General features: G+C 48.0%; 1 protein-coding gene across 3 annotated transcripts in view; it reads left to right on the top strand.

Moving 5' to 3' along the window:
- Positions 1 to 22,908, top strand: part of PTPRH (protein tyrosine phosphatase receptor type H) — a 30,294-nt gene extending 7,386 nt beyond the window's left edge. The window contains exons 3-19 of one of the 3 annotated variants that reach the window (XR_013832689.1): positions 15 to 65; positions 2,138 to 2,350; positions 3,187 to 3,435; positions 5,269 to 5,520; positions 6,530 to 6,808; positions 7,880 to 8,155; positions 9,685 to 9,948; positions 11,660 to 11,741; positions 12,339 to 12,386; positions 12,571 to 12,661; positions 13,446 to 13,536; positions 14,186 to 14,262; positions 15,376 to 15,510; positions 16,556 to 16,678; positions 18,407 to 18,567; positions 18,927 to 19,057; positions 19,674 to 19,801. Coding sequence is in view for 2 of the 3 variants with exons in the window: in XM_079950510.1 (XP_079806636.1) it covers positions 15 to 65; positions 2,138 to 2,350; positions 3,187 to 3,435; positions 5,269 to 5,520; positions 6,530 to 6,808; positions 7,880 to 8,155; positions 9,685 to 9,948; positions 11,660 to 11,741; positions 12,339 to 12,386; positions 12,571 to 12,661; positions 13,446 to 13,536; positions 14,186 to 14,262; positions 15,376 to 15,510; positions 16,556 to 16,678; positions 18,407 to 18,567; positions 18,922 to 19,057; positions 19,674 to 19,811 (2,666 nt within the window). In the remaining variant the exon portion in view is untranslated. Of the gene's footprint in view, positions 1 to 14; positions 66 to 2,137; positions 2,351 to 3,186; positions 3,436 to 5,268; positions 5,521 to 6,529; positions 6,809 to 7,879; positions 8,156 to 9,684; positions 9,949 to 11,659; positions 11,742 to 12,338; positions 12,387 to 12,570; positions 12,662 to 13,445; positions 13,537 to 14,185; positions 14,263 to 15,375; positions 15,511 to 16,555; positions 16,679 to 18,406; positions 18,568 to 18,921; positions 19,058 to 19,673 lie in introns of all 3 variants that reach the window. The other 2 variants (XM_079950510.1, XM_079950511.1) reach the window with 2 other exon arrangements.
- The last annotated feature ends 744 nt before the right edge of the window (positions 22,909 to 23,652 follow it).

Below are 23,652 nucleotides of genomic sequence, written 5' to 3'. Positions count from 1 at the left end.
CCTCTCCAAAACAGGCAAAAATAAAGAATCCATAACTACTACAAAGCTGTCCACAACAACTGCAGGTAAGTAGAATAACAACCTTTCTCTGGGCTTCTGATGTTGCTTCTTCCTGGTGTGGATTAATCTGATATTAACTCAATATCTTCTGAAGCAGGAAGATGAGGAGCTGGTTAATGCCGAATCAGATTATTGATCCATCTAGCTCTAGCTCATGGGTAGGCAAACTAAGGTCCAGGGACCGGATCTGGCCCAATCGCCTTCTAAATCTGGCCTGCAGACAGTCCAGGAATCAGTGTGATTTTACATGAGTAGAACATGTCCTTTGATTTAAAATGCATCTCTGGGCTATTAGTGGGGCCTGCCTGGTGTTTTACATGAGTAGAATGTGTGCTTTTATTTAAAATGCATCTCTGGGTTATTTGTGGGGCATAGGGATTCATTCATATTTTTTTTCAAAATATAGTCCAGCCCACCACATGGTCTGAGGGACAGTGGACTGGCCCATAGCTGTCAACTTTTCCCTTTTCTTACGAGGAATCCTATTCAGAATAAGGGAATTTCCCTTTAAAAAAGGGAAATGTTGACAGCTATGGACCACCCCCCTGCTGAAAAAGTTTGCTGACCCCTGAAATTTCTACCTCATTTGTATTGAAACTGGTTGGCAGCTGGTCTGTTCCAGGGTTTCACGCAATGTGCTTCCTCTATACAGAACAGGAGAGAAACATGTGGCCCTCCAGATACTGGGAAACTACTGCTCACATTATCCCTGGCCATTGGCCATGCTTGCTGGGACTGATGGGAGATGTAATTCACCAACATCTGGAGGGCCGAAGTTTCCCAGCACCTTGTTTACAGGGACTGGCAGCTCTCCAGGACTTTAGACAGACACCTCTCCCTCTGAAGCCTACCTGGAGATGTCAGGGATTGAACCTGGGTCCTTTTGCATGCCTAGCAGGTGCTCTACCAATGAGCTATGACATTTCCCCTAAATTCTGGCCTGAATCGAGGAGTGGATCTGCCACAAACATTAGAAGCTCAGTGTCGGAGCTGGTTCAGCTGCAGGTCAGAACAGAGACTCAAAGACGAGCGGTAAAGTTGATTCCTTATTCATGGAATCAGAATACAAACAGAGAAACCTACGGCAAGACTGGCCCCAGTAAAGCAGATGCCAGAACTGACGATATGGGTCTCTCACTTTCCCCTAAGTCTCCTCCCCAGCCAGCTGTTTCCCCAGCAGTCTTAAGCTCCATGGGGGAGGGCCTCCCTGTGGTCTTTGCTCTGCAACCTGCAAAGCCCTCCATGCCCTTGGAGGCAAGAGAGAAGTGTGGGAATGTTCAGGGAGGCAGGAGAGGATATATTGTTTATTAATATCTTTCCTAACTTGCTCTAGCAAGTTCTATAACTTAGCAGAGTTTTACATTCCCCTTTTAAATGCACAGCAGATAGCTGGTTGCAGGCTTGTTTAAGCCTCTCAATATTAGATTCCTGGTAATTTCCCTTATGTCCCTCTTCAAAGAATAAACATGCCACAGTTTTGTGTAAAGTATATAAAAGAAGTTTACTCACATCATCAGTTCACAGTTGGATCCCTGAAGGCAGACTTAGTTACAGAGTGGATCTATCCCATATGGAGATAATCCCAGTGTCCTCTGTTGGCTGAGAGCCAACAGAGCAGTTCTAGCTAAAAGCTGCTCTAACGACGGAAGAGGTCAAAGAGAGAGGGCATGCTGCGTGACTTGCCCTTTTGTTACCTGGACAGGTAAGGTCACACCCACCTCTAGTCACATGCAAAAGGAAGTATGTCCCAGTCAGGAGGACTGGTTGGACCAAACATTCCCCTGCATGTCCACTCTAGGAAAACAAGGACTGTTGTACTTGACTGCTACTTACGTCTCACATCCCACAAGAAGGAGAGCTGAATATAGTAGGACCAGGCGGGGCTAGCACCCTAAACTAGCTCCCCAACTGCCTTGGTATCCTCCAGATTCTGTTGTTGGACTCCAGTTCCCATCAGCCTCAGCCTGCACAGCTATTGGTCAGGAATGATGGGAGTTGCAGTCCAGCAAGTGTCTGGCAGACACCACACTGGGGAAAGGCTTCTCTAACGCCTGCCTTCATTTCGTTGCCGCCACAGATCCCTGCAAATACCCCGGGGAAGTCGGTGGAAACTTTGTCGTTGTGTACTGTCCCTTGGATAATGCAAATGTCACAGAAGTTTTCAGAAGACCAGAGGTGATGGACCAGGATCCAGGCTGTGTCAACAGCACCAGCCTTCCCACTCAGTGCCAACAGCATGTGATCTTGGATAAAAACTGTTCCTCACTCGCTGACTGCCTTGAGTGCGGAGGTAAGGGCAGAAATCCACACTCCACAGTCTGCGTCAAGAGGGAACCTGGGTTCTGCATGCCAAAGGCCCTTTGCAAAGCAAATGAGACTGATGAAAGGACCCACGTTTTTTTAAAAAAAATTAAGACATTTAAACATATCAGTGTAGTATAGTATCAAAATATCTTCTTTCACTTGAAGAATATGTAGCTGCATTGATTTATACTTTCTGCACGTCCTATGTTCATATTACGAAGTAAAATCATAGAATCGTGGGATCATCATTCTGGTCCAACCCCCTGCAGTGCAGGAATGTTTTTGCCCAACGTGGGGCTCGAACCCAGGACCTTGCGATTAAGAGTCTAATGCTCTACCGACTGAGTTATTCCATCTTAAGTCATAAATCAAGCACTGCTGCAAGTTGTTTCCTTTTGTTTTCCAGTGTATTTTTTGTCAACGAAAAAGTCTGTATGGCAGGAGCAAATTTATATTCTCAAAGTGTGGGTCAGAGGGGGGAAGAGTTTGACAGCCACTGACTTAGAATCCCCTGGCCCCACCATTTCCTCTTTCTCCACATCCATCACTTTCCAAACTGCAGACTCCCCATTTCTTCTTTTTTCTTTTAAGTGGGTTTGTTGTGCTAGGGCAACGGAGTGCTTCGATCTACTTTCTTTCCGCAAACCAAAAATTTGAGGCTGCGTTTGTGGCCCTCCTGCAAAATAGCGGCAGTCAAAAGGCTCCCTAGAGCAGGTTCCAGTGTTAGGTGCAATGAATTTGGGCCTGGTTTCCCTATAAGGAGTGGTCTGTGGGGTTGAAGTGCTCATTGATTGCTCATTCTCTGCTTCTGCTTCTGAACAGAGCCATGCCCTGTGCAAAAACTCACCCAAAGGGACCAGACCAACCATTCTGTAACTCTTCACTGGCAAATCTCCAACGACTGCTGCTACAAGGCGCACAGAGGCAGCGCTACGACAGTCCCTAAAGCCAGCATCAGTAACTGCACAGCCAACATCCCAAAACTGTCGCCTGGGCAGAACTACAACATGACAGTGTTCAGAAAACTGGATGGACGGTGCAGCAAGGAATCATCCATCACTGCCTTCACCTGTGAGTCTTGCCATTACCTTCTACTTGTGGGAAATTGCAGTCAGACACAGCAAGCAAGCTTAGGGCTAGTTAATGCACGAAGGGGTTAAAACCACAGAATTGTACTCCTAGACTCAGCCAGGTCACGCCCCCTCAGCTCTTAGAAGAAAGTTAAGTTTCCTCCTTTCTTCGGTCTTTTTCACCATGTGAGATAGGAGGCACCTGAGCTTGCTCGCTACAAGCTCAGACTGCATGCTTAGAGCCATTTTGCTATATTTTGTATCTCAAGATTTCTGCCTGTGTTTACTTTTGCTGCTGCATGGATAAATGCATGAACCTTTGGAACTTTGTAAGTAAAGCATTTTTAAACTTACTAAGGTGCGAGGTCTGTTCAATGCTAAGAGGGGTAGAAATGGGAAGCTCTGGTAGCAGACTAAACAGGATATTCAAAGGTTTAACAGCCTAAATCCCCATGCTACACTGCGGCTTGCTTTTGTGACTTTTAAAAACACTGCTGGGGGCTTTCTCATGCTGGAGAGTGTGTTTAGCTCTGCACTTTGGATCTAGGGATCCAGCCAATTCTTTTATTAATTACCCCTCACAGGTGATCTATATCTATTTCCCCCCACTCTGCAAGCAGCAGCTGAAACCAGGTCTTTGGACAGCAGGGAGGGCAAACCCTGGGCCTCCATTCGTTGTTGGACTATAGATCCTATCATCCCTGCCTATTGGCCATGCTGGCTGGGGCTGATGAGTGCTGGAGTCTTGATGGGCTATGGGTTTCCCTTCCCTTCTCTGCAAGGCATTGTATGTTAGCCGAGGTGTGTGTGGCAATGTCTGGAGCACTGAGGAATAGAGAACAAGTTGTTATCTTCTGATAACAACTTCTGTTCTGATAGTGTAGCCTGCTTAAATTTTCTCCTAACTAGCTTGGTTGCGTGCATGCTCATATTGATCCATAAATGTGTGTTTGTTTGTTTGTTTGTGTGTGTGTGTGTGTGTGTGTGTGTGTGTGTAGTTAGATATGCAGCATATTTCATTTTATTTAAGCTATGCCCTGCCTTCCCGTTCATCAGGATCCGCAGGGCAACTTAGCAGCAGTATAAAAGCAAGCTTTTAAATGTAATTAAACAGCAGTCAGTATTTCAGCACAGCAGCAGTAAACCAGCAGAGTTGGTTAATTGAAGGTAAGTACAGGGGTACCTCAGGATAAAAACTTAATTCGTTCTGGAGGTCTGTTCTTAACCTGAAACCGTTCTTAACCTGAAGCACCACTTTAGCTAATGGGACCTCCCGCTGCCGCACGATTTCTGTTCTCATCCTGAAGCAAAGTTCTTAACCCAAGGTAATATTTCTGGGTTAGTGGAATCTGTAACCTGAAGTGTCTGTAACCCGAGGTACCACTGTAGTTGCGCTCTTATCCCAAGCTTTACTTGCTATCTGAACTCCAGCAGCGGAAAGAAATGTGAGCCTCCTTCGGAACAGAGTCCCACAAACTAGGTAGGTATTGCCACCGGGGTGCCCCTTTTGTACATAGCCAGTGTCGCATAACACAACAAATAGCAGAGGCTCTGCTCAGGTAGCTGTGGAATGATGCTACTGTCATTTCAGTAGCCAAGGGCAGATGATTCACAGGTGTGGAGGCAAGGAATTGGGAAACTGGAAGATAGGGTGTGTGTGTGTGTGTGTGTGTGTGTGTGTGTGTGTGTGTGTAGTATCATGGAAATGATGTAGCATGTGGGAGCCCTGGACAGGAGCTCTACACACTGTGTCATTTTCTTACAGGACCAGCTTATGCCTGTAGGTCTGCTCGTATCAAAGAGCCTAGAGGGTCCTTCTGTTTCTCCAATCCAGGCCCTTCACCTGTCCCCTACATCAATATACAGAATCGCACAGTGGATGCGCTGCAGATTGAATGGGTGCCGCCCAAGGACCCTCACGCCAGCTTCTATAGATACAAGGTCTGCTTGCTGGGGTGGTGCAACACCTCCGGAAACTTGCTTTGGGTGCACAACCTGACACCAGGCAAAACGTACAACGTTGAGGTCTTTGCCGTTTCTGCCAACAACATCTCCAGCATCGGGAGCACCATACAGGCCACCACAGGTAGGCTGAGGCCAGGGGAGAAAGGGAAGCAGCAGCCAGGACCCTGAGAACTTTCCCCTGCCCCTAGTAGATTGAGTCACATAGAAAACACTCCCAAGCTCCCATATCAGCACCACAGACCTCAGCTAGCACGCAGTGCCTTGTGGAGCAGGGAGGGAAAACCTGTAGCCCCTCAAGACTCCAACTCCCATCAGCACGAGCACATCATCCTATACCCTCCAACATTCATCCAATGAAAATAGGGATGTCCTATTCCATTATTATTATTATTATTATTATTATTATTATTATTTATTGATACCGCACCCATCTGACTGGGTTGCCTCAGCCACTCTGGGTGGCTTCCAACTTATATGAAAGCTTAATTAAACATTTTTATTTTTTTTTAAAAAAACTTCCCTATAGAGGGGTGCCTTCAGGTGTCTTCTAAAGGCTGTATAGTTACTTATCTCCTTGGCTTGGGGGCTGCATAACTCCATTGCCCTCCAAACCTCTCCACTGAAAACAGGGACATCCTAAGGAAATGCGGGACATTCTGGGATCAAATCAGAAACTGGGACAGCTTCTGTTAATCCTGGAAAATGGGGATACTTGGAGGATCTGTCATCAGGACCAGCTCCAGGCCTGAGGGGGATTTGTGGGCCCCCAACTCTCTAATTTACCACAGCAACACTATGTCAGAGTCACAGTGGGGAATTAAAATGGCTGCCGTTCAAATTTCCCACCACAGCAATAGGAAGTTGCGGGAACGCTAGACAGCAGCTCCCAGACCCAGTCATTCAGTGGACAGAGCACTAGTCAAAGGGACAGGAATCAGGATTGGGCCCAGCCGGGGCGCCAGAGCCCTAGCAGCTACTTGAGGGTGCCCCCATTTTGAGACGAGGCGTGAGTATGGTGGGCTTTGGCTTGGAGGGATGTGCTACTCGGATTAAGGACACTGGGCTTCCAACATCTGCAAGGCCAGCAGGGGTTGTTGTGGTGTGTTAAGTGAGCCTGCTCTTTCCCTCAGCTCCAAATGCTCCCGAGAATATAAGTGTGTCGCAGTGCGAGACCAACAGCATCCCTGTTTCCTGGGATCGGCCCAAAGACCTCTATGCCGCACACTATTCGTACAGCGTGAGCTGGTGTGGCGGAAAAGGCACGAACCTGTTGGGGAATGAATCGGTTGGAGTCAATTGCCTCAGCTACAACATCACACAACTCCTTCCAGGGATCCTGTACTCAGTGAAGCTGGCCTCGGAGATTGGTGAGGTTAAGAGCAAAGAAGCCAGCAAATGGGCTCTGACATGTGAGTGCAACTGTCATGGTCCGGCGGGGGGGGGGGGGGCGGTGGTGGTGGCAATGTGGTTTGGACTTTGGGCAGTGTGGTGTAGTGGTTGGATTCTTGGACTAGGGGTGGGGAGGGAGAACTAGGTTCAGATCTCCACTCAGCCATGAAACTCACTGGGAGACGTTGAGCTAGTCATGGTCACTCCACCTAGCTTTACCTTTCAGGCAAGGGTGGATCAGCTCAGTTGCTTAGAGCCTAGTGTTGATAAGGCCAAGATTGCAGGTTTGATCCCTGTAAGGGACAGCTGCATATTGCTGCATTGCAAGGGGTTGGACTAGATGACCCTCAGGGTCCCTTCCAACTCTACAGTTCTGTGATCTGCTATGAAACTATCGAAGCTTAAGCTTCAGGGCCCGTAATCCTAGAGGCGCCCCAGAAGCAACTTTAGTTCACAGTGCTTAAAACTTTTTGGGGTCTAGAACACCCAGTTTGAGTTGCATGACTCAATTTGATTATTATTATTTTTTGGTGAATATATTTCAACAATCCCAAAGATTGAGAGTCGGTAGCACAGATGTTGTGAAGGTGTGGCCATCTGTAGTGGAACAACCCCATTGAAGAGGATAACAGTGGTTACCTAGACGTTGTTGCGAAGGGCCCCCCATGACAGTTCAGGCCGCCATGGCTTACAAGGTTGTTGTCAGTGCTTTTTTTCTTAAAATTTTTAAGAAATTCTACACTTAGTGTAGAAGCAGCTGGAGAAAAGAAGTCCCAGGTCCACAGAGAGGAGAGTGGCATTTTATGAGCTCACATTAAGGGAGAAGCTGTGTCTAGTCTTTGAAAGACACCTCTGTAAATGAGGGGGGTGGCTGCTGTTGGGCAATGTCTTTATAAGGACCAACCCAAATGTCAGAAAACAGTGTAAGTTTCTGAGTTCAACAGAACTCTTCATCAGGCTGGATGAATCAGGGGTGGCATTGCCTAACTGTGGGTGGGGGGGGGCAGTTCTCCCCTCTTGTAGACTAGCACAACAACCTCTGCTTTCTTTGTGACTTGGCTCTCCTGACAAATCTTGCCTCCTCCTTTCAGGCCCCTTGCCCCCTACAGATTTCAGGGTCCGCAATAGCAGCCAGACAGAAATTGAATTATCCTGGAGGAAGCCGAGCTCAGCTTTCAGCAGCTTTCTGCTCCGGTGGAAGAACCTGAACGAGTCCAACGACAAAGAAATGCGTCTTGGCACTTCCACGGAGATGACATTGAGAGGTCTCACTCCAAGCTCCAACTACACTTTCACTTTGCTGAGCGTAGCAGAAGGAGAAAACAAGACCGCGTACAGCGTTGGCGTTCTGCAAGAAGGGGCTACAAGTACTTACAGTTTTCTTTGGGGGGGGGAGCAGAAAATGGGGTGGTCCCATCCTCTCTCAAAAGGGAGGCTTGGCATGCAAGAAAGGATCGACTTTCATGGCAGGAGTTCCACAGGCAGCGAGGGTCAAGGGGGAGCTACACACACACACACACACACACACACACACACTGAAGTGATTCAGTGGCCTATGCTACAAATTAGTAGAGGGAAGGTCTAACCCAGCCACACACAGATGTTGAGCCTCACCGCCCCCTCCCCCCCATCCCCGATTGCTTGTTGCTGAATCAGGCTATTGGTCCATCTTACCCAATAGTGGTGGCTGGTGCTCACTAGTGGGCAGAAGGCAGGGAGCCCAACACCAGGGGGTGCCAGAGAGGAGGTGGAGGGTTTGCTGAGGGGGACCAAACCAGGATTCATTGCCTCTACCTCTCACTGGCTCTCTGGCTTCCGCCTCTGCTTCTGCTTCTGGACCTGCCACTATTCCTCTGCATCCAACCAGTCCGTGACATACATTTCCTAGAGCAGTTTAGCAATCACTACTTCCATCCAGTGGTGTGAATGTCGCCTGATATCAGGCTTCGGGGAATAGGACCCCCAGGATCAAAAGAAAGAGCGCCTTACCAATTAGTTTCTTTAATAATCACACTGAGAGACAAAGGAATGCATATCTCTCTAAAAATATGGTCGTGCTCCCAGTAAGGATTCACTGCTTCCGTCCCCATTAATCAATGTCACTCATATGTCGGGTAATCTGAGCTTGTTGCCAATGAGCTCTCTGTTCTATCACTCTCAAATCCCATCTAGTCTTAGGCGAAGGGGGGGGGGGCAGGAATGCTTTCCAAGGACACTGAATCGGCCAGCTCTCTCTCTCTCCTGGTTTCCTCTTCTAGTTGTGCCTCACCCAGTGTTTCCCAGCTTTCCCCCTCTGGACCATGCCCCTCTGCAAACCACTGTTCTAAATCTATGCTGTCCTCCTGCCCATGGGAAGGTTCAGGAGAAGGGCATCCAGTCCCTGACACCTGAAGTGGAGGAAGCTAACAGGCACTGCCATCCCCTAGACTGGTTGTAAGCAGGTGATGCATTCCTTGGCGTCCGGATCTGTTGCCCCTGTAGATCCTGTTGCCCAAGGTCAGCATAACAACATCAACAACAATTATCATCCTATATTTAAATGGGCACCTACTGAGAAGATCCATAAAAAAGCAACTGTACCAAAAATAATTACTGTGAAAATAAGAAATATTCAAGGGAGGAAGCTCACCAGCCTTTGTCCTTGCCCAGGGCACCAACCCTGCCAAGGTGGCTGCCTCATTTTGCCTCAGGGGTGGCCTGCCCTGTCTTTGGCAGATGTGGCCGGGGAAACCTAGCCAGATGGGTGGGGTATAAAGAATAAAATTAAGAACTTCATCCATTTCACTGAGAGGTCCTATTGAAAAAAGGATGGGACTCACATGTTTGTGGGCATGCAATATATATATATATTTAAAAAAAAACAACCCACAGTACTTTCTGCTTCCCACCTGCACAGAGCCGGACCCCGTGAATAATTTGAAGTGTGATTCCTCCATGTGGGGCGACCGTCTGGTATTGTCCTGGACGTGCCCAGCCAGCGAGGTCAGTAAATTGCAGGTCTGTCTGTCAGACCAGCTTGTCCAGGAATGGAGGATCTGCAAAGAGGAGACGGAGATTGACAACCTGCAACCCGCCTGGAGCTACTTGGTCCAAGTGCAGACGTTCTGGTATGAGCAGGAGGCAGCGTCCGCCCAGAAGATGTGCACCACCAGCAACGCAGGTGAGACACATCTGAGCAAGCCTTTCAGTGGCCGGGCTGGGGGTGAAGCGTGCTGTTTAAAAACGCTTCTCTTTCTGAATGACGGCACCCTTGGCGAACAAGGAACCAAACAATTAAACCTCTGTGTTGCAAACAATTGTCAGTAATATCCAAGGCAACACGATGACCAAGTACAACAATGCAGTATTAATATAAACTCTTTATAAAATCTATACAGAACATTGAACAATATGAAATATATGAAACTCTCTGCAAAACCAAATAAACAGAAATCTTATAAATCTCTGAAAGTCACAAAATGTGCATTCTTGGTGGATTCTCTTGAAAACATAGAATCATTGCATTGCTGTACTTGGTCGTCATGTTGCCTTGGATATTACTGACCCTTGGCGAACAGGCACAGAGCACCCTGGGGTGAGGGGTCTGGGCTGTTCTGTGCAAAATGCATGAAAAGACTTGGGAGGGTTCAAAGCCGTCTTAACACCAGGGACTGGCGGCTTGCCTAGTCTGGCATTGTCAGGGTTCCGGATGCTGTGGACTCCAGTTCCCATCAGCCCCAGCAGTCACTACCAGCCACAGAAGTGATGATGCTCTGTCCCTGTGGCCAGAGGCAGCAATGCTCCTGAATCCCAGTTGCTTGAAAGCCCCACAGGAGGGGAGGCTGTTCTTGAGCTCAGATTCCGCTTGTAGGTTCCCCCAGCCACCTGGCTGGCCCCTGTGAGAATGGGGCGGTGGACTAGATGGGCCAACAACATCAGTCCTACCAGCAGAGCCTTTTCCGGGTCTCAGCCAGAGGTCTGTCCCATTGCCTGCGACTTTATCCTTTTAAAATAATACAGTGGTACCTTGGGTTAAGAACTTAATACGTTCTGGAGGTCTGTTTTTAACCTGAAACTGTTCTTAACCTGAAGCACCACTTTAGCTAATGAGGCCTCCTGCTGCCGCCACACGATTTCTGTTCTCATCTTGAAGCAAAGTTCTTAACCCGAGGTACTATTTCTGGGTTAGCGGAGTCTGTAACCTGAAACATCTGTAACCCGAGGTACCACTGTATAGGAGTTACCAAGGATTGAACCTGGGGAGTTCTGCATGCCAAGCAGGTGCTCAGCAGACCACTAAACTGTGCTCCCTTACTTTTCTGTTCACCTTCCTTCATTTATACTCTGCTTAAAGGTAAAGGTAAAGGAACCCCTGACCATTAGGTCCAGTCGTGGCTGACTCTGGGGTTGCGGCGCTCATCTCGCTTTATTGGCTGAGGGAGCCAGCGTACAGCTTCCAGGTCATGTGGCCAGCATGACTAAGCCGCTTCTGGCGGACCAAAGCAGCGCATGGAAACGCCGTTTACCTTCCCGCCGGAGCGGTACCTATTTATCTACTTGCACTTTGAGGTGCTTTCGAACTGCTAGATTGGCAGGAGCAGGGACCAAGCAACGGGAGCTCACCCCATCGTGGGGATTCGAACCGCTGACCTTCTGAGCAGCAAGTCCTAGGCTCTGTGGTTCACAGCGCCACCTGCATCCCTTTTATACTCTGCTTAGAATCATAGCTTTTAAGAGTGAGAAGGGACCACGGGGTAACCGATTCCTGCACTGGTCACTTCCAACTCTACAATTCTCTGATTCTATGAACGCAGGGAGGACCACGAATTTCCCACCCCCGACTTAGACATGCACACAGACTTAGTAGCAGCATTTTCTTTCTTTGTCTTTAGGGGTCATCCTTGAAACTCTGCTCCCTGTGCTGCTTTTCTCAGGCCTCCTCAGCCTGCTGCTGTTCTATTTCTGGAGGAAAAGGTGAGCAAGCTCAATATGGCAGGCTTCCGCTGCACAGCATTATTGACCCCAGCGCGGGGGGCGGGGGGAGCATCAGGGCTGCCGTAACCTGAATCCGGAGGCACAAAGGAAAAGAAAACAAGCTGCGTTTATCGGCTTGTATTTTCCCTGACGCATTTCCTCTGCAGGGTGGGGGGCAAAGGGCCAGGCAGTGCACTGAAGCCTTCTCTCCAGCTACAGAAAATCGTAAGAGTGCAAGAACAGCTCTCCTAGATCCAGCCAGTGGCCCATCTAGTCCAGCATCCTGTTCCCACTGTAATAAACAAAATCTGCCCTTATTCCCTTATGGGGGACACAAGAGCCCGTATAGAGTCCTTATGTGGGTTCCCTATTGGTAGGAGAAAATAACAGAGGTCAAGCAAAGAATATTGAGAAGCAAAGCAGCTCGTAAGCCTGATCTTTATTAAAGCTGTTGCAACAGGGTGCTCCCCTCACACGCAGGCGGACGGAGGAGAACCAAGAACAAAGGTGTGCTGCCCTTATATAAACATTTTAAAAGAGGACAGATGGCAACCCTGCCACTGACAGACATTGCTTAGTTTTCTGTCTCCTTTGCAGGACGAAGAATGTATTGGAGAAACAGAAAGCAGATATGGGACTGCCTGGGTGAGGATGAAGGGGTATGGGGTGCATGGACATAGCCAGGATTTATTTTAGGGGGGGCAGGCTTTATGTTGGGGGGGGGGCAGAACCGAGTTATCTGCGACACAATTGCTCAGTTATTTACGTATTGCCTGCTTAAACTTTGAGGTTTAAAGAGAGACCCGTCCCACCTTTTTCTCCCCTGCAGAGCCCTGGACTCTGTGCCTCTCTTGGCTTTCCCAGCTTACTGCCACGAGCGCTTCTCCAACAGCGGCTTTGGTTTTGCAGAGGAATACCAGGTACAAGGTTGCTGTGGCATCTGTAGCTCGGTGGGCAGAGCACCTGCTTTGCCCGCCCAAGTCCTGGGTTCGATCCCCAGCATCGCCAGGCAGGGCTGGGGAAGAAAGGCCCTTGTCCCAAGTCCTGAAGAGCTGCTGCCAGCCAGTGTAGACATTACTGAGGTGGACCAGTGGTCTGATTGAGTATAAGCCATTTACATTCCTATGATACGTTTATTTAAAATTAAATTGCAGTGAAAATACTCTACCATCCTTGTTTTAGACTGAAAAGGGTATTCCAGAAATTAAGAATAAAGCCCATTTTAAAGTACCCTACCAACGTAGCATTAAGCGTCTTCCAGACAGTGCTTTTTTTGTATTTCTATTATTTTTATTGAATCTATTTGTTGATTTGCTTCAAGAAGATCTTTAAAAACTGAATATAAATCCCAGCTTTCATAATAAACATTTGTGTGTCCTTTCCCTCTTGTTTCTTTTACTAATTAAATGAGAGCTGTTGCCAGATATAAGAGATCCCGGACCCTATTCAGCCACTCTTTTAAATATTTCAGCCGTCGTTCTGTTTTAAATACTTTACATATCCACTATTTAAATACTTTAAATATCCACTATTTTAAATACTTCAGCTGCATTCTTTTTTTGTCAGAATTTTTATATACTGCTTATATACATTTTGAGAAACAGAGAAGAACCTTTGGGTTCGTGCTTTGCTGAAGGAGTCGCCTTGTTTCATAGCTCTCTGCGCCTCTTGTTTCACTTTCTCTTTTCCTTGCCCCCACAACAGCAGCTGCAGGACGTGGGGACAGGACAGCCCCAGAGTGTGGCAGAGCGGCCTGAAAATCAAGTCAAGAATCGCTACAGCAACGTTCTGCCATGTCAGTTTCGTTCCCCCTGCCCCGTTTTTTCCTTTGTCGGTTGCGCTTAGCAAAAGGAGTCTGCTTTAATTTTGAACATCTCACTACGGAGCGGTGGTTTCAGATATAACCTCAAAAGACCAGAGATTCAAGCAGGAGGAGGTGGGAGGGGCCTGTCATTGGTGCTTGAGAGTCACCTGACCCTTGACCCAGAATTCTTGGGTAAGGCAGGCTTTGGCTCAGATCAATGAACTTATTTGGAAACCTTCTAGCCTCATTCCCCACTACTTCAGATAATGTTTTCTGGCAATGGGAGGGATGCGCATTGACCCTTGAGGGCTGGATTTCTTCCTGCGTCTGCCACTTTCTGACCCCCATTTGATATAAAAATTATTTGGCATACATAGTCCCCCCCCCCATTTTTTCCTTCACAACAACCCTGTGAGGTAGGCTAGGCCCAGAGAAAGGGAGCTGTTTGACTGAGTGGGGATTTGAACCCTAGTCTGACACTCTGAACTCCACACCACTCTGCCTCTGCTGCTCAACCTTATTCCTGCCACTTTTCAGTTATGTAAATCCATATTTGGTGCTGCTTTACTTTCAGTTTTATCCATTTTTCAGCTCACCCTCTCTGCTTTTACTTTTAACCCCTTTGGTTCCTTCTCTGCAGATGACCACTCGCGAGTTCAGCTCACCATCAAATCCGGAGACCCCAACTCAGATTACATCAATGCAAGCTACATGCCTGTGAGTCCCACCCCGGCTGCATTTTTGTGTGAGATGTGGTTTGGGACCTTTTGTGATTCACCCTTGACAAAAATTGTATAACTTAAGTTAAGCTTGGCATAGATTTGGGATTCAACTTTAGCATGGTATATCCTCAGCCCCCAATATATAATGCCAACTAGTCTCCGGTTTTCTCCCAGGGTTCATTAACCTCCCATTAATGAGCAACACTCTCATGGTTAGAGAGAGTTTGCTTTGACTTTGCACATTTTACTACAGAGTGACTTTGAGTACACTTATTCTCACTTTTTGTAGCTTTTAGACAAGCAATGGAAAATTTTTTATTTCAGCCAGCTAGCTTTTATGGGTTGCCATCCTTGGCTCTTACTGCTTTCTCTGTCATTTTAAGAGCTGGTTTCATTTTTTAATGACACGTTATTGCTGTTATGCTAGGGGCTGCACACTTGCTTTCTTTGCCAGCCAGTCCCATCTACCCCCACCCAACCCCAACCACCCTTTGCCAAAGCCACCCAGCACCCACCTTCACCAAAAACAGCACCCCCTCCTCTCCTAAAGCTCACCAAACCTCTGCGTCCTGCCTTAGCTGCCTGCTCACTTGTCAGGGCTGTCTACCTGCCTGTCTCTGGCTCTGCTTCTGGTTCTCTCCTCTTCACCCTCTGACATTGCTCTGAAGCCCAACAACTCTGGGAACCCAGTTTCTCTTGTCTGTGGCAAAGCAAAGTGCAGCGTGACGGCATTCTTGAATTGTTATTATATGTACAGATACTGCTTTATTTTTGGTTAGCAGCCACCTTGAATAAATATATGGAAAGGCAAGGCATACAAATGACAAAAATCTGGGCAACACTTCTATTAGAACAGGTGAGGGCAGACTGAGCAGGAGCTGGACGGGGTGGTGTCCCCGCGTATGTGATAACTGGTGAATATTAATGGCATGTGAATGTGTGTGTGTGTGAACCACAGCCACCGTTGAAATGTGGCCTCCTTCAGCTTTCCACCACATAAAGTGGCTCCCAGTCTAAACAAGTTTTGCCACTCTTCGTTGTGATTTCCCATTGATTCCGTACTAAGGCAAAGCTCTCTCTCTCTTTCCTTCCTCATTACTGACTCCAGGGCTTCGAGAGGGAAAAGGAGTTCATAGCCGCCCAAGGCCCACTGCCTGAGACACTATACGACTTCTGGCGCATGATATGGGAGCAGCAGATCGTGACTGTGGTCATGCTCACTAACTGCGCCGAGAACGGACGGGTGAGAATTGTGCCGTTTGGCTGGGAGTCAGGAAACCGCTTGAACAATGTTCTGCCTCTTGGGGGGTGCCCATTGGGGGATGTGGGTGGCGCTGTGGTGTAAAGCACTGAGCCTCTTGGGCTTGCCGATCAGAAGGTTGGCGGTTCGAATCCCCACAATGGGGTGAGCTCCCATTGCTCTGTCCCAGCTCCTGCCAACCTAGCAGTTTGAAAGCACACCAGTGCAAGTAGAGAAATAGGTACTGCTGCAGCGGGAAGGTAGACAGCGTTTCCGTGCACTCTGGTTTCTGTCACAGTGTTCCGTTGCGCCAGAAGCGGTTTAGTCATGCTGGCCACATGATCCAGAAAACTGTCTGTGGACAAACACCGGCTCCCTTGGCGTGAAAGCAAGATGAGCGCCGCACCCCATAGACGCCTTTGACTGGACTTAACCGTCCAGGGGTCCTTTACCTTTTATGTTTACTTGCCCATTCAAAAGGGGCAAGCCATCTAGGGCTGTACAAAATATTATCTACTTTGGGGGGTGGTCTTCAAAACTAGTTTTTTCAGTGGGATAGAAATCCCCCCTCCCCAATACCTGTGAGATTGATTGCTGCTTCTTCTTCCTTAATCCTCTTCAGTGCCATCGTTTCCCCTGTTTCCTTTCTCCATTATGAATAGTTGCATGCGTGTTCCCACCCCTTCAGGATGAGGCCATGATGCTAAGCAGCCATTTTGATGGTAGGTTGTCGTTTGAGGGCAACTTACACAAATAAGCAAATCTTTTTTTTCTCCTCCCTAGAAGTGATGGACATTTTTCTATGTTTGTAAAAGGCAGCAGATAGTATCAGGCAGGGAGCAGAAGTGAGGAGCTCATTCCAAAGAGCTTGCGACTCCCCAGCTGCTGTGAGGAGGGTATAGATGTAGACCTGGTCATCAGAGCCCTTGATCTGCAACAGCTCAACCAAGCCAAAGTTTGACAGTTGCTCTGCTCTTCCACAAGGCCAGTCCTTCCACTAACGTTCTTGGCTCTCCCCTTGCCCCTGCCCCAACCTTCTTCTGGTCAGGTGAAATGTGAACGCTACTGGCCTCTGGACTACACACCCTGCACCTACGACAACATCACAGTGTCCGTCGTCACAGAGACAATCCTCCCCGATTGGACCATCCGGGATTTCACTATCAAGCAGGTGACGGAGCGGGGATCAGGACCGCCTCCCCCGGCGTTCCATCCAAATGGTTTCTGCCAGAATAACTGCCCTGTGAAGCGATATTTATCCAGATGCTTTATCATTGCAACTGAGGCTGTTGCCAATTCCGTAGTCTCTTTTCTCCAGCTTTTGACACCTGAGTGGTAGATTTTTGAGACCCACTCTGTTCTTGTTTTCTTAGTTTTCTGATCTTTGGTGTTGTATTTTAAATTGCTGGGACACATCCTGGGACCTTAGGGTGAAAATTGGGAAGTGAATCAAATTGTTATTGTTTAATAATAACGGTGATGATGATAAATAATAATGGTGATGATAATCGTAACGATAATAATGGTACTGGCTGTCATAATTTTAATTAAAGATATCCCTTTGAAAATGATAATAGTGAAATAATCAATCCTTCTAATTGTGAACTCAACAAAATAAAAGGGAGTCACTGAGAGATAAGAGGGAAGTAATCAGTGGTGGAGCTTCAAGCTCCGGCGGTTGGGGGGGGCGGAGAGTAGGCAGGGGCGGGGCTGGCATGCATCCTGGGGGGCATGGCGCATGTCCTGGGGGCATGGCACACTGCCTGCAGGGGTGTAGTGCGTGTCCCGGGGTCATGGCGCAACACCCACAGGGGCGTAGGGCGCCGCCTGCAGGAGCGTAGCACCCAGGGCGGGGGGGTGAAGCCACAATAGCACCCCACCGGGATTGTGCCGCCGTGCGCTCCTCCCGCACCCCTGTTCCTCTGCCAGTGTAAGTAATCCCAAGGCATGCATAAGCCAAAAATACCCTTTAAAACACTGGGGGGATGGGCAGCCTTATAAAACCCAAACAATTTCTAGTTGAAAAACAGTAATAGTAGTAATAATAATAATAATAATAATAATAATAATAATAATAATAAAAAAAAATATACCACCCTTCATCCAAAGATCTCAGGGTGGTTTACAAGATAAAAGTACAGAAAAAAGCAGGAAAATGAGGGCACATGGGAGAAGAAGGGGATTTTAGCCCCTTGCAAGGAACCCATGACTGGCTTGCTGGAACCCTGAGTTAGGAAGTGTCACAAGCCACTGAGCTGTGTGGACAACTGTTACCTTGTGTGGTGCAGGTGGCAGGTTCTGTGCCCTCAGGGACCCCAGGCTGACTCTGCCCACCTAGATGGGTTATATGGTGTTTCTGGGCAGGATATGAGAGAGGCTTCCTGATCTTGAGCCACAAGATCTTCCTGAATTCTGTTGTGCAATCCTGTATATTGGGTTGTTTTTGGCCCTGATCCCAGCTTGATCCTAGATCCTGCTTCCTGAAGTTCATCCTCCGGTTGTAGTTTACTCTTCTGTCTCAACCGCTGGCTCATCCCACAGAACCTGATTCCCACCTCCTGGCCCAGCCCTGACAGCGGGAGAGGAAGGTACGCTGCAACATTTTGTTGCAGGTCCCACTTTGTTATCTCAGACACTATGCTCAAGTGGTTGGATTTGGGAGCGGAACAGAGCCACCTCAAAATAAACTACAAACACCCTCGGTATACAGAATCATAGAAGTTTGGAAATAAAAACAAACGAAAACTCTTTCCCCCCCCCCCAATCACCACATGGTGTGACAAGGACCTGAGAGCTTCCACAGCTTTCAGGATGTTGAGGTGCCAATTGGAAAGAAACGGAGGTGAAACCCAGGGGTGGTTCTGAAGAAAGCGCTTGAATTGTGTGTGTGTCCCAACAGGTGAACCTATCCGAGGTCCACCTGGCCAGGCATTACCACTACACGTCGTGGCCGGACCATGGGGTGCCCAAAATCACAAGCACCATCCTTCACTTCCGAGACCTCGTGAGGGCCCACATAGAGGAGCACAGAGGCGCTGGGCCAGCTCTGGTACACTGCAGGTAAACCCAAGAGGAGGGGAAGAGAGGATCGGGGCAGGGGACAGCCAGGGAGAAGTGTAACCCACAGGTTCTGTGGACTGAGGCTGCGGAGGGACCACAAACGGCAGAGCCACTTCAACCCAGAGTGGCTTAACTATCCATAACACCTCTTTCCAGGGAATTCTGGGAATTGTGGCTCTGGGAGGGGAATAGGGAGTCTCCTAGCAACTCCCAGCACCCTTAACGAACTACAGTTCCCAGAATTCTTTGGTGGCAGCCGTGACTCTTTGAAGTGGCATCATAGCGCTATAAATGTGTTGTGTGAATGTGGCCTTGGTTGACAGTGTCCTCTCCTTCCCTCTCCCACCTCTCCAGTGCAGGTGTTGGCCGGACGGGGACGTTCATCTCCCTGGACTCCCTGCTGTGCCAAGCCCAGGTCACAGGTGAGCTTGGAGTCTTCTCCTTCGTTCGGAAGCTGAGGATGAACCGTCCGCTCATGATTCAGACTGAGGTGAGGGGCTCGGAATATGTTGTTACGTGAAGCAGATCTGTCTTGAACAAGCAGTTCAAAAGCACACCAATGCAAGTAAATTGATAGGTACCACTGCGGTGGGAAGGTAAACAGTGTTTCCATGCGCTCTGGTTTCCATCACAGTGTCCCGTTGTGCCAGAAGTGGTTTAGTCATGTTGGCCACATGACCTGGAAAGCTGTCCCTTGGCCTGAAAAGTGAGATAAGTGCCGCAACCCCATAGTCATCTTTGACTGGACTTAACCTTTTACCTTTAGTTACTAAACAGCTTCCCTCTGGCTCTCTTTGGAGACTTCAGTACTCTGTTAAACGACTTAAGAGGAGGCAGGCAAACATCTGTGCCATCCATCACGTCTGAAAGAAGGAGCACGGCCTATTGATTGGGGGCCTCTGGTTGACCCCTGTGAGGTCAGGATGTTGGACTAGATGGGCCATGGGCCTCATCCAGCAGGGCTCTTTTTGACATAAGAAGTGCTCAAAGCTGCCCTGACAGAGAGCTGAATCTTCCTGAGCTATATATGTGACAAAGCAAATTGAAATTCTGTCCTCCTGGCAGTGCTCTAATCCACACACCCTTAACACCTCTTTTCTCTGCAGTCCCAATTCGTCTTTCTTCACCAATGTCTCCTGGACGCCCTCCAGCCTCCTCCTCAGAGTGACAGTGAGAAGACAGAGCACACGGCAGTGTATGAAAACACCTGGGCCCTGCAGGGCTACGAGGTGTCCCGGGTGTGACAGCCTGTCTTCTTTGGTCTTCTTCTCCTGGCAAGCGCCAAGGAGGCCCATGTTCCCAAGGGCCTGAAAACCACAGCAGACTTTGGGATGTGCTTCCCTAGGGAGGGAGACGCTGGTTCCTAGAGGAGATGCAAATTCACTTGGAATCCCTTCCCCAGCCCAGTTTTGACATGATTGTGCCAGCCAGCTGAGGAAGTGATGAGGTGTGTGTGTGTCTCCCTGCCCCCTTCTCTCTTTGTGGGTTGGAAGTTAAATTGCACGCGTTGTATCTGTCAGGAACATACGAAATGGAAATGTGGAGCTTAGGACTGAGAAGCTGAGAGGAGCCTAAATGGACAGATTTGCTCTTGCAGCGACCTGTCCTTTGGCTTTATGGGTGAAAGGCAGGTACAGAATTTTACAAATAAAATGAAATAACCGATCAGCACTCATATATCTGAGGATACGATTGTGGTAGCTTTTCTGTAGCAGGTCTGGAGGCAAATGGTAGCTTCAAGTGTGAGGGGGGGTGATTTTTGGTGGGGGAACATAATGGGGGACTGGGACAAGCCCCCCCCCCCCGTTTCCCCACTGCACCACTCTAACAGCCTATCTTAGGCTTCCCAAGGTAAGGAGAAGTAGAGGAAGAGAATCACACACACAGGATTCAAAGATGTATTTAATGTCACCTCTGGATTGACCAGAGGTTAAAGTGGGTGGGGGAGAGTGAAAGAAGATGCATCTAGCAAATGAAATTAGCAGGATCTATCATGAAGAAACTTATAATGAGCTTAATCAAAAGCAGGGAAGCCTCCAGTAGCGTAGAGAGCAAACAATGGGCGATGACTGGCAACCACTTGTCCTAGCTATAGGAAGTCAAAGCCACATAGCTCAGTTGGTTAGAGCATGGCGCTGATAATGCCAAGGTTGCCGGTTCAATCCCTGTAAGGGCCAGCTGCATATTCCTGCATTGCGGGGGGGGGGGGGGGCGGACTAGATGATCCCTGGGGTCCTTTTGAATTCTGTTATTCACCCCAAGAAGAAACGAATTCAACTTTGTCTATAAGTCCACAGCATTGGACTTGAGAGCCAGTGTGGCGTAGGGGTTAGTGTGCCGGACTATGACCAGGGAAACCAGGGTTCAAATCTCCACTCACTGGGTGGCCTTGGGCTGTTCACTGCCTCTCAGCCTAACCTGCCTCACATGGTTGTTGTGAGGATGAAATGGGGAGGAAGGAAACCATGTACTCCACCTTGAGCTCCTTGGAGGAAAAGCGAAAAATGAATGCAATAAATAAATAAAAGATAAAATTGACTAAACCGCAACCAGATTAAGTGGCCTGCATGTTTGTTGCATATTGACGGTATGGTGATGAAATCCACTGTAGTGTTTACAGGAAGAATCTTTGGTTCAGGAGCCTTTGGTTCAGCCATGAAGCTCACTGGGCCTGCGCCATCTCATGCCCACTGTTTTGTCCAAGCTGAACCTACGTACCTCCCAGGGTTGTTGTGAAGATATATTGAGTAGGGGGGTGGGAATGCCATTCACAAAGTAATGAAACAAAAGCAAAAAAGTAATGAACAAAAGCAGAAGGAATTGGAGAGGATGGAATTCTTTCCCTGTTTTCAAAAGATTTATTGTATCATCCCAGAGAGGCGATTCTCATTTGCTGTAGGAGTGCAGATTCACACAAGCCCTGTGCAGAAATCCCCACAACAACCAGAGCCAAGATGAGGATGGCAACAGCTCACCCACATGATTTTCAAGGACAGGTCATACAAAGGGTGTTGGTACAAATTCAGTATGAAAATCCTCAGTAGATAAAACCTCCTCATGGCTTCTGGTATTCCAGATGCCTCGTCTTCTCAAGCTCATGCCTTAAAGCCCTGTCAGTTTCCCTCCCATCACAAATGTCAACAGCCTCTCTCTTCCTGGACTTACAAGTCATTGTTTATACAAATTAGGGCTGTTGCCAAACCGAAGAAATTTTACAAATGGATACCCCACTGATTGTAGACTTTGCTGGAGGTGTAGGATTGCAGCCACAGCTGGATCACTGCGTGCATTTGGGTCAGCTAATCGGTTGATTAAATCTACATTGATTTGCGTATGAGTAAGCCAATACCACGGGGGGAGCATAATTCTGATTTATTTTGGGTTTTTTAGATGGTTTATCTGAATCCACTTATGAATCACTTCCCATAAAAGATCTCAAAACAATTTCACAGCAAAAACAATCTGCAATGAAAAACAATTCCATATATAAAAACAAAAAGGATGGATGGATGGAGTATAATTTATTATACGGTTAAAAATGAGCATACTCTATTTAATACAACAAATACTAATGTGGATAAAATAGAGAGAAATAAAATGGTAGGTAAACAAAACTGAAGATTTAATAACTTGAAAAAGAGATAGAAAGTCTATGTAGACCCAGTAGGCAAGAATGACTGATGTATTTCATACGTTGTTGTGTAAAATTTTGCAACTCATGCTGTAATCTTTGGTTTTCCATCTTCTAGAAGTAAACTGGACAGCTCCAAACTAGAACTTCTGGGCATTCTTCTAAGAAATGGGGCAATGGTCTTGTATGAGCATCTTGGTAATTTTTGTTGTTGTTTAGTCGTTTAGTCGTGTCCGACTCTTCGTGACCCCATGGACCAGAGCACGCCAGGCACTCCTGACTTCCACTGCCTCCCGCAGTTTGGTCAAACTCATGCTGGTAGCTTTGAGAACACTGTCCGACCATCTCATCCTCTGTCGTCCCCTTCTCCTTGTGCCCTCCATCTTTCCCAACATCAGGGTCTTTTCCAGGGAGTCTTCTCTTCTCATGAGGTGGCCAAAGTACTGGAGCCTCAGCTTCACGATCTGTCCTTCCAGTGAGCACTCAGGGCTGATTTCCTTCAGAATGGATAGGTCTGATCTTCTTGCAGTCCATGGGACTCTCAAGAGTCTCCTCCAGCACCATAATTCAAAAGCATCAATTCTTAGGCGATGGGGAATCATAAAAGGACATGGTCTGTGGTCTCTATCTCTCCATCATTACAAGGGAAGGGCTGTAAAAGGCTTGTTGGGAAAGGAAGGCCTTCAACGGGTGCCAAAAGGGCAACAGGGGCAGCGTGCCTGCCTGGTGCATCATGGGAGGGACTTCCAAAGGGTGGGTACCACCAAGCTAGAAGCCCAGTTCTGCTGGGCTGCTCCCCATAGAGAAAGACTACCTTTGTGAATGTGAGAGAGAAAGGGCAGCTCTTATCCTAAAACGGATGGAGAACCTTTTTGGTTCTGGGGGGCAGATCATTCTCAGGCCCCATCCCTTGGGCCAGCTTAGGCAGACAGGTGCAACCGGCATGACGTTGCGTGATGGATAGGCGGGCCATGATGCCCACCTGTCAAAATTCATTGCACAGGGTTCCCAGGCACTCAACAGCCAGCTAGGTAGGGGCATTGCCAGCACAAGGGGCATTGCCAGCCCTATGGTTGGTGCTATGGGAAATGCTGAGCATAGGGCTGGCAAAGCACTTCTTTTTTCCCCTTCCCATGTGGGGAAATAAGGGAAAGGAGGCTACATTTTACAGGCAGGGATAGGTGAAGGAGAAGTCGTAGATATCCTTTGCTCAGTCGATGTCTTTTTATTATTGATTGATTCATTGATTGGAGCTGCTTGCTTCGACTGCAACTCTTTGTTGCCTGCAGGGAACAGGCGCACACAGCCAAACTGAGCCAGATTTAATCTCCCACCTCGATCATCAACTGTCAAGCAATGAGAGAGAGCTGGGGTTAAGTCCTGCTGCTTCGACTGCATGTGCCTGTTCCCTGTAGGCAACAAACAGCTGCGTCCAAAGCAAGCAGCCCCCCAGC

Source organism: Podarcis cretensis (genome assembly GCF_951804945.1).
Source record: "Podarcis cretensis genome assembly, chromosome: 13".
NCBI classification, from domain to species: domain Eukaryota; kingdom Metazoa; phylum Chordata; class Lepidosauria; order Squamata; family Lacertidae; genus Podarcis; species Podarcis cretensis.
This window is presented reverse-complemented; position numbering and strand designations above follow the sequence as displayed.